The following is a 17,174-nucleotide window of genomic DNA, read 5'->3' as shown; positions in this document are numbered from 1 at the left end:
TTGTCTAAAGCATATGATTGGACGGAATGGAGCTTCTTTGGAGGGAAATTTTTTTTTTTTTTTTTTTTGGTAGAACTTTGGAGGAATTATTGAGTTCCTAAGGTTTGAAGAGAAATGTTATGACCTAGTTTCCCTCTATGTGCCAATTGTCACCTTCCAAGTGAATGTTAATGGCTTTGCATTTAGATACTTGACCCTCTAAATCCCTTCCTTTTTATTATTGCTACGGAGGGCCTTACAAGGTTATTAAAAATGTCTGTTTCATAACATGCTTCTGAAATTTCAGTTTTTCTTTTGTTCCCTTGGATCAATATTAGAACAATAACATCGGTTTCATTCGTTTTTATGTTCTTTTGAAATGAACCCTTGATAGATTCAAAGACACAATTGTACTTAGTTTGACCAAACATGCCATAGTAATGTGGTTGATGCATAATCTGAGTAATGGCTTCTCAGATGTAATGTGGTTGACTTATGGGCTTGCTTGGATGGAACCCAATACAGGAAATGATCTCCCAAATGGGTTATGGGCTTATTAGCAATTGAGTTTTATTATGGGAGAGGCCCAGTTGTTCTTTGTATCAGGATTTGTCTTTATTCTCTCAGTCTATAAATTGGTAGCATTACTCGTCATAGAAAAGAAAACAGACAAGACAAAACAAAAAGAATCAGAGAGAAAGAGGATCATCTTCTACTAACGATATGGAATCAAGTATAAATGTTCTTTTTGAATAAATTGTTTATGGTTTCATGTTCAATGATTCATCATGTTTATTGCGTAAATAATTCTATCATTGCATTATCAAGATAATCTTTTTAAAAGTTCTCAAGAAGTGACAGAAGTAGTTCTATTATTGTTCATTGTCATTGGATGTCCGTATACGCTTAGTGCTTGAAAAAATGAATATGTTGTCATCAGCAAGGAAGTTAATATAAAATGGGGATTGGGATCATGTCAGGATTCTCCTAATAATCTTAATTAGAAAAAGAAAAAAAAGATGATACGGATTTTAAACATTTAAATGTGAAAAATATTCAACCAAAAACAGGCATAAATTGCATAACCGAATCATGTTGTATTAATTAACAGGTGCATTTGTTTGTAATCAATAATTTTTTTTTTCTTCTTGTAAACATAATCAAGAAAGTTACAAACAAAATTTGTAACCAATTTTTTTGGCCAGTATAAGATGACATGGCATTAGGATAGAACGTTTAATATTGTAATTTTGTGACGTAATCCTACCTCTCCTCTCTCTCGCTTCCCCAGCTCTGGCTTTGGCCCAGGCACTAGCTTTGGCTCTCGCTCCCTCTCTCCTTTCTTTGCCCAATTCACCCTGCGCCTGGCCTCTTGTGAGTTCGGTTCCTTTGCATGTACATGCAGGTGCATATACATTTGAGAGTCAACCACTTGTCTAATTTTTGCCATTTACAAGGAGAGGAGGGGCATTTATAGAAACAAAATAAACATGTGATTGACTCAGAAATGTACGTTCACCTGCATGTATGTGCAAATCCATTGTCAACTCTTTGAACCCAACGATGTTGATTTTGGATCCAATGAGCTTACCCAATGCTGTTGAGTCTGGACTCTGGATTGTCCAAAGTTCAAACCCTTTAATTGCTGGTATTTTGATTTCCAAATTAGTTTATGAGTTATTGAGTATAATTTTTTAATTTATTGACCATCCAAATTAATTATAACAAAAATCTTTTTGTAATCTTACTCTTTTTTTTCTCTTTTTAATATAAAAATATTTGTTTAATCGTCTCAACAAAAACGTTAAGAAGAGTGGCGATCTTTTAAAACAGTAGTTTAGAATGATTTCGATATTTTTCAGCTAATTAAATTAAGGAAAAAGAAAATCCATGCAGCCTATGTGGAGTTTCCTGTCACGTTCTCTCTCCTACATTCTCAAATTCTCTATTTTGCAATTCATGCTCTCGTTCCCCCTATTGGTTGCGGGATTTTTATCCGCTGTTATAACTGCAGCACTGCTGTACTCATCGTGCGGCGCTGTAGGTGCCATGTGTGTCATGTGGGGTCCGCTGTACACACATGGCACCTGCAGCGCCACACAATGAGTACAACAGCGGATTAAAGTCCATTGGTTGCGCTTGGGAGATTTCTCTCCAAGCAGCCACATGGAAATCCCCTCCCTTCGATTAATCCTCTCTTATTTTTTTTCAGTAAGGAATTAAAAAAGGATATGGGCTGGGGAAACGTTCTATGTGGGGGAACGTAGCCCCTACACATGTGATGGCCAATGAGAGCACGCACGGAAAGAACATGAGGGCAGGGTGATCATTTAATCTCCCACTGTATCTAGGCCTGGGTAATACATTCTCTCATAGAATAGCTTTCTCCAAAGAATATATATTATGCAATCAAGTATATATCAAACTATCAATAAATTGGTGAACTACAAAATGAAGTAAATTTTTTGGAGGAGGGTTTCTTACAAGGACAATATTATATCAATGAAGGGTTAGAATATAAAAAAAAAAGTGTTAGTGTGAGTCCCATTATTTATTATGTGAAAGAGTATAAAAGAATCTGTACAAAAGTGACGCATGTTTTCTTTTTCCTTAAATATACATGTGTGTGTACAAAGCAGTCAACATTATCCCCCTCCCCTCTTTTGATACACTAAATCTTGTGGGGTATGAAGACTAAAACAAATGTAATTGACCAAATAATGAAGGATTTGCTATTTAAGGAGTTTAAGGATTAATATTGTAAAATACAAAAGAGTACTTTAATGTAGATGTCCCACTTGCATAAACTTTCAACAAGAATATGACAATAGATTTGAGTAAGTTTGTTTACTTTTTAGTTTTCTATGCATTTTATTTCTTTTGGTGCAAAGGATTACTCGTAGATGATGGATATGTAATAATTTAGGTAACAAAGTGAATATATGCTCTATTGAGTGGATACGAAATGTTGGGTCATGAGTGCCTATGATAGTTAGAGACAGAGTGATACATGCATATGAGTATGACTTGGATTTCCACTGCTAGCTAGAGATCAAAACCTTTAAAAGTAAGTCAATTCATAATGTCAAAGGGGCACACTCGTTTACCCAAAAAAAAATAAAATTTGGGGGGCCGGGGGGCATTCTCTACATGAGAGTGACAGGACGTTCGGCGTATATCGGACGGTCAGGAGCACCCGAGCATGCATCCCAACACACGGGCATTGGATAGAGTTGCATGCATGCCCAGGTGCTCCTGGTCGTCCAATGTGCACTGAATGCCACCTTGCAACACCACAAAGGAGCCCCATCCAATTTTGTACATACACATATGTTCTCTTTCTTCCATCGTATTGGATAAGAATTAGGGAATTTTTTTTCTCTTCTTAGCTTTCTTCTTTTTTTTCTTTTTTCCTTTTTTGTAAATTAAGGTTTTGAATCCTAGAGTATAACAAAGTTGTTCCATTGCTATTGTTCTCGTACATGCATTATTCAAGGGAACCCATTCGTTAGCAAGGAGACACGTATATAAGTGTTGTATTCCTTTGGAGGTATTGTGCTTGTGGTACAAAAAAATAACCCTAAACCCCTCTTTTGTTTAGTTTGAATACCCTAATGTGTATAAGAAACGATCATTGAATAAAAATTTTGATTTGACATCATCTCCGCCAACAACCTCTAAAAGTAGGTCAATTCATAATGTCAAAGGAGGCATACTTTACATGAGGACGTAGATCTCTCTCTCTCATATCGTATTATAGAAGAATTATTATCGTCTAGTTCAATGATATTATAATAAATTTACATGATTTTACATTACAGATGAAATGAAATCAAAATAATTCAAGAAAAATAAATTTTACTTCAAGGCCTCCTTAAGAATCACGATTTTACATTTAGTTTGAATACATGTCTAGATTCGAAACTTATCCGGAATTGGGTGAAAGACAGGGTGAATATATTGTGTCTTCTACGCCTAAAATGGTGATTCACTTTTCTTTTTCTTGAATCATTTCTTAATAATTGTTTTCTCATTTTATTGAAAAGATATTAGTGAATGTGAATATTTAAATGGATGCATAACTTCTCTTTCTTTTATGATGATGAATAAAATTTAGCAGAAAAGAACACTGTTTGGTCACGTACGTGGATCCTGTGTCCAGACACAAATGTGCGAAATTACGGCCCCTCGATCCCCCTATGAAATAAAAAATATCATCCATGTTGATGCTCCTGTGAATGTTCTCATTAGCCCCCACACTGATGTAGGAACTATGCAATCAGACAGTGTTCTTCTTCCCTTAATATTTCTATGAATTGTATACCTAAAAAAAAAGAAAAAAATCTTTCTTTGAATTGTAGTCACTAGTATGAACTCCAATAGAACCCTAAGTAACTAATAAGTGTGGCCTTTGTGAGGCTGAAGTGAACTTTTCTTTTAAAGACCAATCCTCTAGGACCACTGATGGCCCTCTGAAATTTTCATTAATAACAGAAGAAAAAATAAAATAACTATTTTTTTAACATACATTTCATCCCAAAAAATTCTTGATCTCATCCCAAAAAATTCTAGATCCCATCCCAAAAAATACATTACACATGAACATTATAATAAAATGAAGGGGACTACCCCAAAAATATATATATATATATATATATATATATTATTAAGGGTAGTATAGGGCACCCCTTTTAAGCCACTCCATAGCAATCTCTAATATACACAAAAACATTATTCACTGCATGAAAATTTTAAGAGATGAGTAGAGACAAATCTCTACAGCTTTCACTAATTTCCATGGGATTTGTAGTCACTGCATGAAAATTTAAAGAGATGACCAGAGACAAATCTCTACAGCTTTCACTAATTTCCATGGGATTTGTCTTATTTCCAATCATGTGTAGATTTGGGACTTTTGAGAAGTGATAAGTGTTTGGGTAAAGGTTTATGTGTACCCCCAAAAACCTTAATATTCAAACAAATGAATTGAAAAGAAGAAAAAAGGGAAATCAAATGGTAAGTAGTGGGTCTATAAGCTTTATTTTGTTTGAGAGGGCTGGCCTACTAAGTCATGCCATCATACTAGGAAGGTGTGCATTCATTTTGCTTCATAATTGTTTAAGATTCACATTACCAAAAGAAAGGAAGAGAATAGTTTATAATTACTTTATTTGCAATCTGCAAGTGCTTTTTTTTTTTCTAATCACTCACTACAAGAGCAGCAAGCAGGGTGGACCATTGGCACCTTCCATAGATACTTCCTTGTCCCATAAGCCATCCAGACAACCAAGCTAGCTAGCCACCTTGAAACAAAGCTCTTTGGGCAGCCCCAAAGGTATTTAAAGGATGTGTGGCTAGATGCTTATTTTTTGCTTTCTTTCTTTTGCTCTTTCTTCTTCTTCTTCTTCTTTCTTTAAATTGTGCCTGGCTCTTTAACACTGTTCTCTTTATCTCTTTTTGTCTTTTCCTTTTCTCCATTCTTTCTTTCTTTATTTATTTCATGATCTAATGGAAGATAGATAAAGCAATAGTGGCTCTCAAAGTAGAGGGTAAGAGAGATGTAATAAAGGGGACCCAGAGTAAGAAATACAGTATAAACGGGTATAAAGAAATAAAGGGTTTCTTGCCAGCATATGTGTGGCTTTGGTAACTCCAACTGACCAAGAAAGCAAAAAAAATAGAAAAGAAAGGAGAGCATGCATAGCCAACTCAATGTCTTTAAAGGTAATGCCGTAATGGTTGGTCATTATCTCATCTACTTGGTCAGCTTTGCTGATTTTGAGAAAATGTGACAAGACTAGACCCGGAGGAGATCCTTAATAAAGGGGATTTGGATCCTTTATTATGGGAAAAAAACTTTCATACAAGCCTCTCATTTATAGAGCCTTATTCAAACTGTAATAAAATCTATATCTTCGGTTCAAATTAAATTTTGTGAACATATTATCCACATCATCTTTAATCAAATAAGATTTTGTAATACTCATAAAAAAAATTTAATTATCCAATAGTATCATGTGAGAAGACAATTGTTTGCTTAGTTGATTGATGATGTGTTAGTAGAGTGCAGATTTTCGATCAGGAGGTCAATTAGAATATTTTTGTTCCGCAAGTGGTTTGTGATGATTTATTTACAAGCCAGGTTTTCATGCATGGATGTAATAATTTTTTTCATCTACAATGAATCACAACTACAAACTTATGCCCTGTATGGAATTGAATCCGGTGGCTCAATTGACGGCAAGATGGAAATAACATTTAATATATTACGCATTGGCTATTTCCATCATTTTTATGTGGCATGTTTCAAGTCAATACATTGTTTATCCTTTTTCATTTTTTTATTTTTATGCAACTTTTTCACTTAAAACATGGGGAAAAGATTAGCATTGCCCTAGTAACGTGGCTCCTGCACTCAGGCACATAGAAACGCACAAAATTATCGTCATATCCCTATGAAATAAAAAAGCTCATCCTTGTTGATGCCTCTATATGCACTTTTATTGACCCTCGCACTGGTGTAGGGACTATATGACTAGAGATTCATACTTTTTCACCACCCCATGTGAAATGACTCATATGAGCAAAGGAGAGAGACAGAGAGAAGAAGGAGCGCTTCTCCCACATAGAACACTCCTTTATAAAATCATGGGAGAGGGTTCTCTGAGCAAGAAGCATAGAGGAGTGCACAAATGAGGTGCGACAAAACGTTATCGTACATTGGAGGGCAGCGAGATCATTTCATGTGAAGATAAAAAAGATAGACACAAAGATGCCAGTGTACCCTATCCCAGTGGCTCAAAGAACCTTTTCTTTAAAATAACACACCTATCTGATCAAGTCCTAATGGAAATACCCATCCCTAGTTCATTTGACAAGTGAAAACCAAGGGAAAGTCCCAACTCCCAAGTTTGGCTGCCCATACGTTATGTAGTTCTCAAACCATATTATATTTTTTGAGGATACATGATTGAATTTAAATAAGGAATTTGGCAAGTGACTAATGACCATTCTCTATATATTCCAATGGTTAGAAGTGTCACATATGTTACCAAAAAAAATAAAAAAGAATTGCCACATACCCATCTACATGGTACAACTAGGAGGATCATCCATAGATATTCTATAGACGAACCAGACATAAAACATTTTACCTTCTTTAACCTATCTAATACTTTCTCAAAACCTCATTCTAACTCATCTGTTAAAGGTAAAGTCTATCTGAGCTGCCTGTGTGAGCTACGCTAATCGCTCCTATGTCTATCTTTCTCCTCTCTCCTCCCCACCCCTATTTGATCAACTATCAAAGCATCCCCTGATTGGTGGGCTCTCCTATACCACTTGCACTCAGAGAGCTGTCCCCCTATTTTGAAGACAACAACTCTCCTAATAGTGATATAGGCAAGAGATCGCTGCCTGGTTGTGTAGCCTCTACACCAGTGTGGGAACCAATGAGAGTGCATTTAAGGGCATATACATGGATGAGATTTTTTATTTTAAGGGGTGGTAATTACACACACTTATGTGTCTGAGCGGGCACAGGGGCTATGCAACCAAGCAGTATTTTTTTTCCATAGTGATATATGTGATTTATATGAATATGAAATTTTCATCTTCCCATGTATGAAATGATTTGTAATGTATCTTAGGAAATTTTTAATTTCAGTGACATGCTTGACCAATTTGGTCAAACCATGCCTTAAACAAATAATTTCATCATCTACCCTACTGTGTTGGTTGGAGAGGCACATAAACAATAAAATTTTCATTGGCACCAATTCTTTTTAATTGATACACTGAAAACCCTTGAGCAAAAAACATAGATTTGACAATAAAGTTCAATTAAAGAAATTAACTCTTTCTCTTTCTGTGGCTTCATCAACTTCTTGTTGCCTCTGGGACCCAAAGTAGAAGACACTGCCTTTGCTAAAGGCCTTCTTTATCCTTCTTTGAACCCACAAAGCAACCTAGCTTGCTGTTACACAGCTCTCTCTCTCTCTACATAGATATATGCTTTGGACTTTCCTTTTAACCCTTATGGATTACTTATATTCTTATATCCAACCAAATCTATATATATCACAGATCATGATCTGTGAGTAAGTACTTCTGAAAACATATTATCATAAAAAGAGGTGGGAACACATAAATAGGGTTTCAAAAACACCTAACAAAGACAGGCCAACAAGCAAGATGGTAACCCCTCAAAGGGGTCTTTACCTGCCCTTCATAAAAACAGATAGAGACTTCATTGATGGAAATTAAATCTTTTCCATTAAAGGATCCACCATCCTCAGTGGCCCCTAAAGCATCAGTTACAGAGACAAAAGCCACTTTGAAGTATTGTAGGGGTAGAAGAGTTCCAACTAATTTTATTTGATCAATTTCAAGGTAATGTAGTCCAAGAGCACTCTTTTTCATGTGATGAGGAAGTGTTTTAATGTATTTTTGCTTCTTCTTTTGAAGTGGAGCGTCTAAGCCTTTACTTTAGAGCCCTCTCTTTAAGACCATACCATCTTCCCTACCAAAGAAAAAGGGAGAGTTGGTCCCATTCCTGTAGGGTAAGGAAGGAGAAGGAATAAAGCAGAAAAAAAAAAGCTTCAATTCACTGGTTCTTCCTTGCATTAAACATACCCATTCTTACCCAAAAAAAGACGGGTTTGGATCTCTAGGTTGTATTGATGGGTCGGGTTGAATGTATGACATCTCTTATTCTAAGAACTGCCCATCTCTGACATAATACATGGACCCCTTGTATGCATTATGCAGGTGTTTTCATTTTCAATAAAGAAAGTTATGTTAGCTCAGAAAAATTAAAAGGCAAAACTTCTAGAAAAATTAAAGGACTTGAAACTCAAAATTTTATAAGACTGACTTCTAATATGACATAAATACCCTTGTCTAGGATATATGTGCTACTAATGTAGTTTATTTAAGTTATTAATCACATTATGATCCCCTCCCCTGTGATTATTTACCTATTTGTCATTGAGATGGAGGATATTTCAATCAACTATATGAGAATGAAAAGGGTATGTTTGTCAGGTCATCCAAAGTGAAGGGGTGGCCTTTATGGTTAAAGGGTATATCTGTCATTGGGTTAAAGAGAGAGAGAATCACTTTAATTGCTTTTTCAGCCTATTCATAAACTTTAAAATTTTGTAATCCAACGGTTTTTTTTATAGAAATTTAAAAATCTTATTTGCCTTTTTTTGACTGCTTTTCCTCAAGCTTAGCTTAAAGGAGCCCAAAATGAGCAGAGATAATAGCAAGACCACTTATAGCAGAACTTCTGCAAACTTCTCTTCTACTTCTACTTACTCCCCTCACCATTTCTAGAAAAATTAAAAAAGTGAAGCTCTTCTTCTTCCTTGAATGTGAAGTATCCCCTTTGAAGATGCTTGATCTTCTCAACCTATACACACCTAAAGTTTCTAAGATTCCCTTTCCTGTTCCTTCCTGTTCTGATAAATTCTTACTGAGTAGAGCAGTGACACACCTCATCTTTTCAAACTCCTCGGTACCCAAGAGTTGAAAACCTGTTATTCACCTGGGTTTTTTCTCAAAAGAATGCCTCCCTTGATTGCTTTGACTCTGTTGTTCATTTTGGTTACCTCTGCTTCTGCTACTTCTCTCATCAGTGATGCTCTGATTTTAGCTTCACTAAAGCAAGGATTTGAGTTCCCCAATCCAGCATTAAGCAATTGGGATGTCTCGAATCTGAGCTCGGTATGCCGGTGGGCAGGAATCAGATGTTCTGAGGATCGAGTTGTTGCTGTTGATGTAACAGACTTGAATCTCTCTGGGTCTGTTTCGCCATTAATTTCTGGTCTTGATCGGTTGGTTAACCTCTCTCTTGCTGGTAACAACTTCACAGGCAGCATTGAGATTGCGAATTTAACAAGTCTCCAGTGGCTCAACGTCTCAATCAATCAGTTCAGTGGTGGCCTGGACTGGAACTATTCAGGCCTTGCAAACTTGGAGGTGTTTGATGCTTATAACAACAACTTCACTGCTCCTCTGCCACTTGGGATTCTGAGTTTAAAGAAAATCAAGTATTTGGACTTCGGTGGAAACTTCTTCTTTGGGGAAATTCCACCTGCATATGGTAATTTGATTGAATTAGAGTACTTGTCACTTGCTGGAAACGATCTCCGTGGGAGGATTCCAGGTGAGTTGGGCAATCTTACAAACTTGAAACAGCTTTACTTGGGGTATTACAATGAATTCGAAGGCGGGATTCCGGTGGAACTCAGCAATTTGGTTAACTTAGTCCATTTGGATCTCTCAAGCTGCGAATTGGATGGGATTATTCCTCACCAGTTGGGGAATTTAAAATCACTTGACACACTCTTTCTTCATATCAATCTCTTATCAGGTTCGATTCCGAAACAGTTGGGCAACTTGACAAGTTTAGTAAATCTTGATCTTTCAACCAATGGCCTTACAGGTGAGATCCCATTTGAGCTTGCGAATCTGAGAGAGCTGACACTTCTAAACCTGTTCATGAACAGATTACATGGATCTATCCCAGATTTTGTAGCTGACTTGCCAAATTTGGAGACTCTGGGGCTATGGATGAACAATTTCACAGGTGTGATCCCTGAGAAACTCGGCCAAAATGGTAAGCTTCAAGTGCTCGATCTGTCCTCGAATAAGCTAACTGGCATGATCCCTGAAGGCCTATGTTCTTCTAATCAGCTCAAGATATTGATTCTCCTGAAGAATTTTCTCTTTGGGCCAATCCCAGAGGGTCTGGGGAGGTGCTGGAGCCTTGTGAGAGTAAGATTGGGGCAGAATTACTTGAATGGTAGCATTCCTGAAGGCTTCATTTACTTGCCTGAGCTCAACTTAGTAGAGCTCCACAACAACTATCTGTCTGGAAGTGTAACAGAGAACAGCAACAGCAGCTCAGAGCCGGCGAAATTGGGTGAGTTGAACCTATCAAACAATCTCCTTTCAGGGTCTTTACCCTTTTCCATTTCAAATTTCTCTTCCCTCCAAATCCTTCTTCTCAGTGGAAACCAATTCTCTGGCCTAATCCCACCTTCAATTGGGGAACTCCATCATGTTCTTAAGCTTGATCTCAGCCGAAACTTGCTTTCCAATGGAATCCCTCCGGAGATCGGAAATTGTTCCCAACTTACCTACCTAGACCTCAGCCAAAACAACCTCTCTGGAATCATCCCACCTGAGATATCGAATATCAGAATTCTGAATTATTTGAATTTATCAAGGAACCACCTTAATCAGACAATACCAAAGTCAATTGGAAACATGAAGAGCCTAACTGCTGCTGATTTCTCCTTCAATGATCTCTCTGGTAAGCTACCAGAATCTGGTCAATTCACATTCTTCAATGCCTCATCTTTCGCGGGCAATCCCCGGCTCTGTGGTTCTGTCTTGAACAATCCCTGCAATTTCACCACTTTTATGATCAAACCTGGAAAAGCTCCTGGGAATTTCAAGTTGATCTTCGTTCTTGGGTTACTAATCTGCTCCCTTGTCTTCGCTACTGCGGCAATTATAAAGGCTAAATCATTCAGGAGACGCGGTTCACATACATGGAAGATGACTGCATTCCAGAAGCTCGAATTCACTGTCTCCGACGTACTGGAATGCACGAAGGACTGTAATTTGATCGGAAGAGGAGGAGCTGGGATCGTTTATCTTGGAAAAATGCCCAATGGGGAGGAAATTGCTGTAAAGAAGCTGCTTGGATTTGGTAATACCAACCATGATCATGGGTTTAGAGCTGAGATTCGAACACTAGGCAATATTCGACATCGGAACATTGTGAGATTGTTGGCTTTCTGTTCAAATTCTGAGACTAACTTGTTGGTTTATGAGTATATGAGGAATGGAAGCTTGGGAGAAGCTCTACATGGCAAGAAAGGTGGATTCTTAGGGTGGGATTTGAGATACAAGATAGCCATTGAAGCTGCAAAGGGACTGTGTTATCTACACCATGACTGTTCTCCTCTGATTGTTCACAGAGATGTTAAGTCCAACAACATTCTCTTAAATTCAAGCTTTGAAGCTCATGTTGCAGATTTTGGGCTTGCCAAGTTCTTGGTGGATGGTGGTGCCTCAGAATGCATGTCAGCTATTGCAGGCTCCTATGGCTACATTGCTCCTGGTATATACATTACTCTCTAGTCTCTACCCTTCACTTGTTTTTTTGGTAACATAGTCTCTACTCTCTACCCTTCACTCTGTTCTTTGTGTTTTCCTCATGATGGACCATTAGACCACCTGGTCGGACCATTCAGAGGGTTGACCTTTGCCGTGTTGCTTATTTGGTCAATGGTCTGTCTGGTCCAGGTCTTACATAGGTAGACCCGACCCGAGTTCCAATTTAGAGTTTAGAATTGCACCCGTGATCTTTCTTATAGAATATGAGACAAGAGAAATTCCATGCCAAAATCGGTGGTGGGGTCACTCAGAACCAATTTCCGTGTCTGTGGTCTGAGTCATATCTGACACACCGATTCTGACACCGATGCATTAGCGTGACCCGTTAACAACTTGACCTTGTACACTGTGTGACTCTGTCGTGTTTCGTGAAAGCAATCAATCCATCACGCATATCTATTTCTATTACTGTGAGCTCCCTTTCGGTGCCCACTAAATTAGTACTTAGAGTACTTCTACTACACACATAAAGGCATTGACCCATAGTCTTAGGATCATGATTTGAGGAATTGGTATCGGATCGGTTGATTTGTATCGGAATTGGTATAGACCAATATTGATTCCTGATCAATCCTGTATCGGTGGTTCAGTTCGAATCAACGATAAAAATGTAAAAAAAAAAAAATTTAAAGAAAACAAGGGTAAAGTTGTCCGACTGAGACTGATACGGGCTGATCCGGATCAATATCAGAATGGTATCAGTCGAGACCGATACGGATCTTGATACTGATTTCTAAAACCCTACTTAGGATCATTGCCAGATTGTGTGGCCCTAGCCCAAGTGCGAGGGTCAATGACAATGTGTAGGAATATCAATGGAGGTGAGATTTTTTCAATTTACTATTATATTGCATAATCTTGTGCTTGAGCATACGTATGCACGCAGCCTGACAAGGATCTTTTACCCTTTTGTTATGTCATTTGAAACTCATATTGGACTAAAACTTGATAGGTAAATAGATGACCAAAATTTCAGCTTTACCTAAATCACCACGAGATATTATACTTTCGGATAAGGGAATATGGAACCCTCATTTATTTTAAGTGCTAAGTATATTTTTAGGCCTTTGTGCAGATTTTCTAGGAAATGATATCTTAATTTATTTTGTTTGTCAATTATCCCTTGATGTGGTCCTCCACATTGGATTAATCCCTGAATGCAATCTTTATAAATTTGTGTACCACCACTTTGTGGTCCTGCAATTAATCACTATTTTATGCTAAATCTCTAGTCTCTAGGGCACTAATGGTGAGATTATCACTAACATTAATTTATTCTTGCTTGACAATGCAGAATATGCATACACCCTTAGGGTGGATGAGAAGAGTGATGTATATAGCTTTGGAGTAGTCCTCTTGGAACTCATTACCGGTCGTCGCCCGGTTGGTGATTTCGGAGATGGTGTGGATATCGTCCAATGGGCCAAGAGATCAACTAATTATTGCAAAGAAGAAGTTATTCGAATCATCGATTCAAGATTAATCGATGTTCCCCAAGACGAATCAATGCACGTCTTCTTCGTTGCCATGCTTTGTATCCAAGAGAACAGTGTCGAACGCCCGACAATGAGAGAGGTGGTTCAAATGTTATCGGAGTTCCCACGCCATAACCCAAATCAGTCTTCTTCTTCCATCCCTCAGTTGCAACAACCAAAGAAAATTGAACAGGAGAAAGAATTCTCTAAAGTTCCACCAGTTCTCTTGATATAAGGAATTCTGATCACAAGGTCTCAAAGATTAAATACATCAGTTATAGTGCCCTAAAGAGCGGCTTTATTTTGTTATATATAGCCTTGCAATGGGCAGTTATCCTTTTTCTTCTTGCTAAAAGGTCTAACAATAGGAGATTTGTGAGGTTAGAGAGAGGTAGGAACAATAGGGGCACTTCTTGTTAAGGGGTACACTTAAAGGTGGAGATCTTGCAAGTTTTATGGGTTCACGCTTTCTCTTTGTATTATAACTTATTTATTTTATACACATTATTTCTGTTTTTTTATATTATTATTTGAAGCTTAGTTTGTATTTTGGGAATCAAAAACTGAAGGGTTGGCCTTATTTTTATGTAGAGGAAGGTGAACATGAATTGGTTAAATTATAATTTTTGTCCATCTATATCCAAGATCCAACAGTTATAACCTTCTTTTGTTTGTACTCAACTCCTATAGTTGATAAGACAAGGAACATCTCTCAGCTCACATTATTGAGACGAAGAAGAAAAGGGGAGAAAAAAAAGTGGCAAAAGTTTTCCTTTACCAATGGGAGAGGAACAAGCCCCTCGCCACATGTGACCGTGTGATGGGACTCTTGTTCCATCATTAACTCCCAACCCCTATAGTTTGGGGTAGAAAGTTAAAACCACCCCTCTTTTTAGCAATCCAATGGTATTGATACCCATGATGGATGAAAGGAAATTCTGTCCAAAGTTTTTCTAGTTGAGCATACTAAGAGAGGAATCTCTTGATCCTCAGCATGGCTTATTAGAGTAAAAGGGCTAGTATGGCAAATCCTCCTATTCAATAGACATAAGTGGTGGTACCAAACAACCTCATGAAAGTGAGCATTATAATATGAAAGTCGAGGGAGACAATTTTTCTTCATCATAGGTGAAGAGAAACCCACCATTGCCATCCCATAATGACTCTCTTTCTTATATGACGAATGTCCAAAGAGCCTTGTCACCGCTCCTAACATTCCATCAAAGCGCTAGAACTCATGGATGAAGAGATTCTCTCTTCAAAAAGGTGTGTTGAACTCAAAAAGCTACTAAGAGGGGGTGAATCAATGTCACACAAAATTCTTTCCTTGGACGAGAACCGATCAAATGCTTACGAGTTGACAAACCCATAATCACACAAGCACAAGCACACAAGAGTCAATTACAACACAAAGTATACATGATTCGTTAGTGTGGCTACATCCATGATGCAAATGGCTACTTGAACTACAATCCAAATATCTCCCTAATATAATGCACAACATACAAGTTTAGTAGCACCTACTACTAAGAGCACCCATCCCTCTATCAAGCACTCACTTGATATTTACAAAATGGGGGAGAGTTTCCTTGGATGTTATATACTTTTGAGCAAATAGGAGGCTATTTATGAAATTTCATTGTTCAAGGTGAACAGTGACTTGCAAGAGGGCATGCAATTTGGTTCAACACACTATCCATGTGCGTAACCTTTTTCCTTACAAAATATAGTTAAGTTGACATACAAGAATGTCTCTAGTAAGCACAAAGTTATGAGTGTGGCAATTTATCAAATACTTAGCATACAGTCTCATATACAAGTATTTGAGAGAAACAAATATTGAGTTACCTACAACCAATGTTGTCTCTCTTTGATTCTGCCACTCAAGCTCTTGACTTCCTCACTTTTAAGGCTTTACCCAATGTACGAGGCTTAAACATTTCGGAAGCCTTTTACAAAACCCTAGACTTGTTCTCAACCTCTTTTATTCTTCATTTCTCAACCCATGACGATTTGACAATAAAACTTGAAAAATCTCCCTCGAAAATGATGCTTGATCGCTTCAATGAATGGCTTCAAGACTTTGTTGCTCTATCTTCTCTTGCGTAGGATCTTTTCACATTAGTTTCTTACTCACATCAACCCCCTTGTGTGGCACATGCCAATTTAAAAGAGAAAAAATCATGGGGCCCACTGGGAAGGGTGTCTATCACTATTCTGTCTCGGAGTAGTACACAATAAATCAACCATAACTTGCTCTCCTAAACTCGAATTTACCTGAACCTTGAGCCAAAAGAAAGTTTTCTTAAATGGATTCAAACTGTATGTTTTGAGTTTCAACCCGTAATGAGTGCACCAGGTACAAAATTAGGATTGAATCTGATAGATGTGCAAGAGCAGAGTCTTGAAGCTCAAATCTAGGTCCGATCAATGTTCTTCAAATTTCATATCAAACTCCTTTTGCATCCTCTCAGCAGTTTTTACATAATTGATCAATTTAGTTCTCAAAAATTATAACACCAATATACATCACATCAACGATTTGATTGTAGTCTTCATATTTGATGTAGAGGTTGTTGTCCACCATACCCTTCTTGAATCCCAACTAACAAAGAGATATGTGTCAAGTGTTGAACACCATGCTTTTGTGATTGCTTACGAATTAGTTATGGGATGCATGGATTATAAATTACGTCGATTAATTTACACAAAAATGTAATCGTAATCCTTTTTTATCATACAAATATAATTATTCAAGGTTTTTCTAAATTTTTCTACATTTTTTCTTTTTGTTACCAACTTTCTTGTATGTTTATTTTAATTAGACTACTATAAAAGGATAAACCCTAGACCACAATAAAAAATAATTATTTTAAGGTTTTTATTCATCTCATACTCAAATTTATATCAATATGAAATTTTTTGAATTTTCCTTAGTTTTCTAATTTTTCAAATTTTTGTATATATTAATATATCAATTTACTTTTAGTTCAAAATGATTAATTTCAACAAAATAATATTATTTTAAGGTTTTTATTCTTCTCATAGTAAATTGTACAGTTTTACTCTTTTAATTTTTTTTTACATATTTTAATTAGAGCAAAAAATATTATTTTAAGGTTATTTTTTTTCACAGTTGCATTTATATTGTTCAGAATTTGTTTAAGAATATTTTTTTGGAAATTTTCTTTGTATTAATTTTTAGTCGATTCCAATCGAATCGTGATCACCTCCAAGTCACTGCCTTCAATAATTCCTCACATGGGGGCAGAAATGACCACCCTACCCCCTGCTCGAAAACATTGCCCAAGGTGAGGTCCACTCCCCCCTATTAGACAAATTGGAGGAATTGGAGGTGCCAATGAATTGGAAGTGATAATTATTTATTCCAATCAGGGCCTAAAAATGGCTTGACCGGATGGATTGGACCGACTCAGACAGATTCGGACCGGAATCGGCTCCGATTCGATCCTCGATTCTGGTTTTTAAAACCTTGATATAACTCCATCTCCTCCGAGATGACCA

At 37.1% G+C, this 17,174-nt stretch overlaps 1 protein-coding gene across 1 annotated transcript; it reads left to right on the top strand.

Moving 5' to 3' along the window:
- The first annotated feature begins 9,297 nt into the window (after nt 1-9,297).
- On the top strand, nt 9,298-14,189 carry LOC122669974 (leucine-rich repeat receptor-like serine/threonine-protein kinase BAM3). The gene is made up of 2 exons (XM_043866895.1): nt 9,298-12,118; nt 13,469-14,189. Exons 1-2 carry the CDS (start codon nt 9,550-9,552, stop codon nt 13,882-13,884), a joined length of 2,985 nt encoding a protein of 994 aa, XP_043722830.1. The 5' UTR covers nt 9,298-9,549; the 3' UTR covers nt 13,885-14,189.
- Nucleotides 14,190-17,174: the final 2,985 nt, after the last annotated feature.

This window comes from Telopea speciosissima, chromosome 7 (assembly GCF_018873765.1).
Source record: "Telopea speciosissima isolate NSW1024214 ecotype Mountain lineage chromosome 7, Tspe_v1, whole genome shotgun sequence".
Lineage (NCBI taxonomy): Eukaryota > Viridiplantae > Streptophyta > Magnoliopsida > Proteales > Proteaceae > Telopea > Telopea speciosissima.
Note: the sequence above shows the minus strand (reverse complement) of the source record. Positions and strands in the feature narration are given on the sequence as shown.

Bases quoted from the DNA above. Each gene is read 5' to 3' on its own strand.
- LOC122669974 (XM_043866895.1), top strand. From the start codon at position 9,550: ATGCCTCCCTTGATTGCTTTGACTCTGTTGTTCATTTTGGTTACCTCT. The intron at 12,119-13,468 runs GTATATACATTA...TTGACAATGCAG, and splicing joins CTATGGCTACATTGCTCCTG to AATATGCATACACCCTTAGG.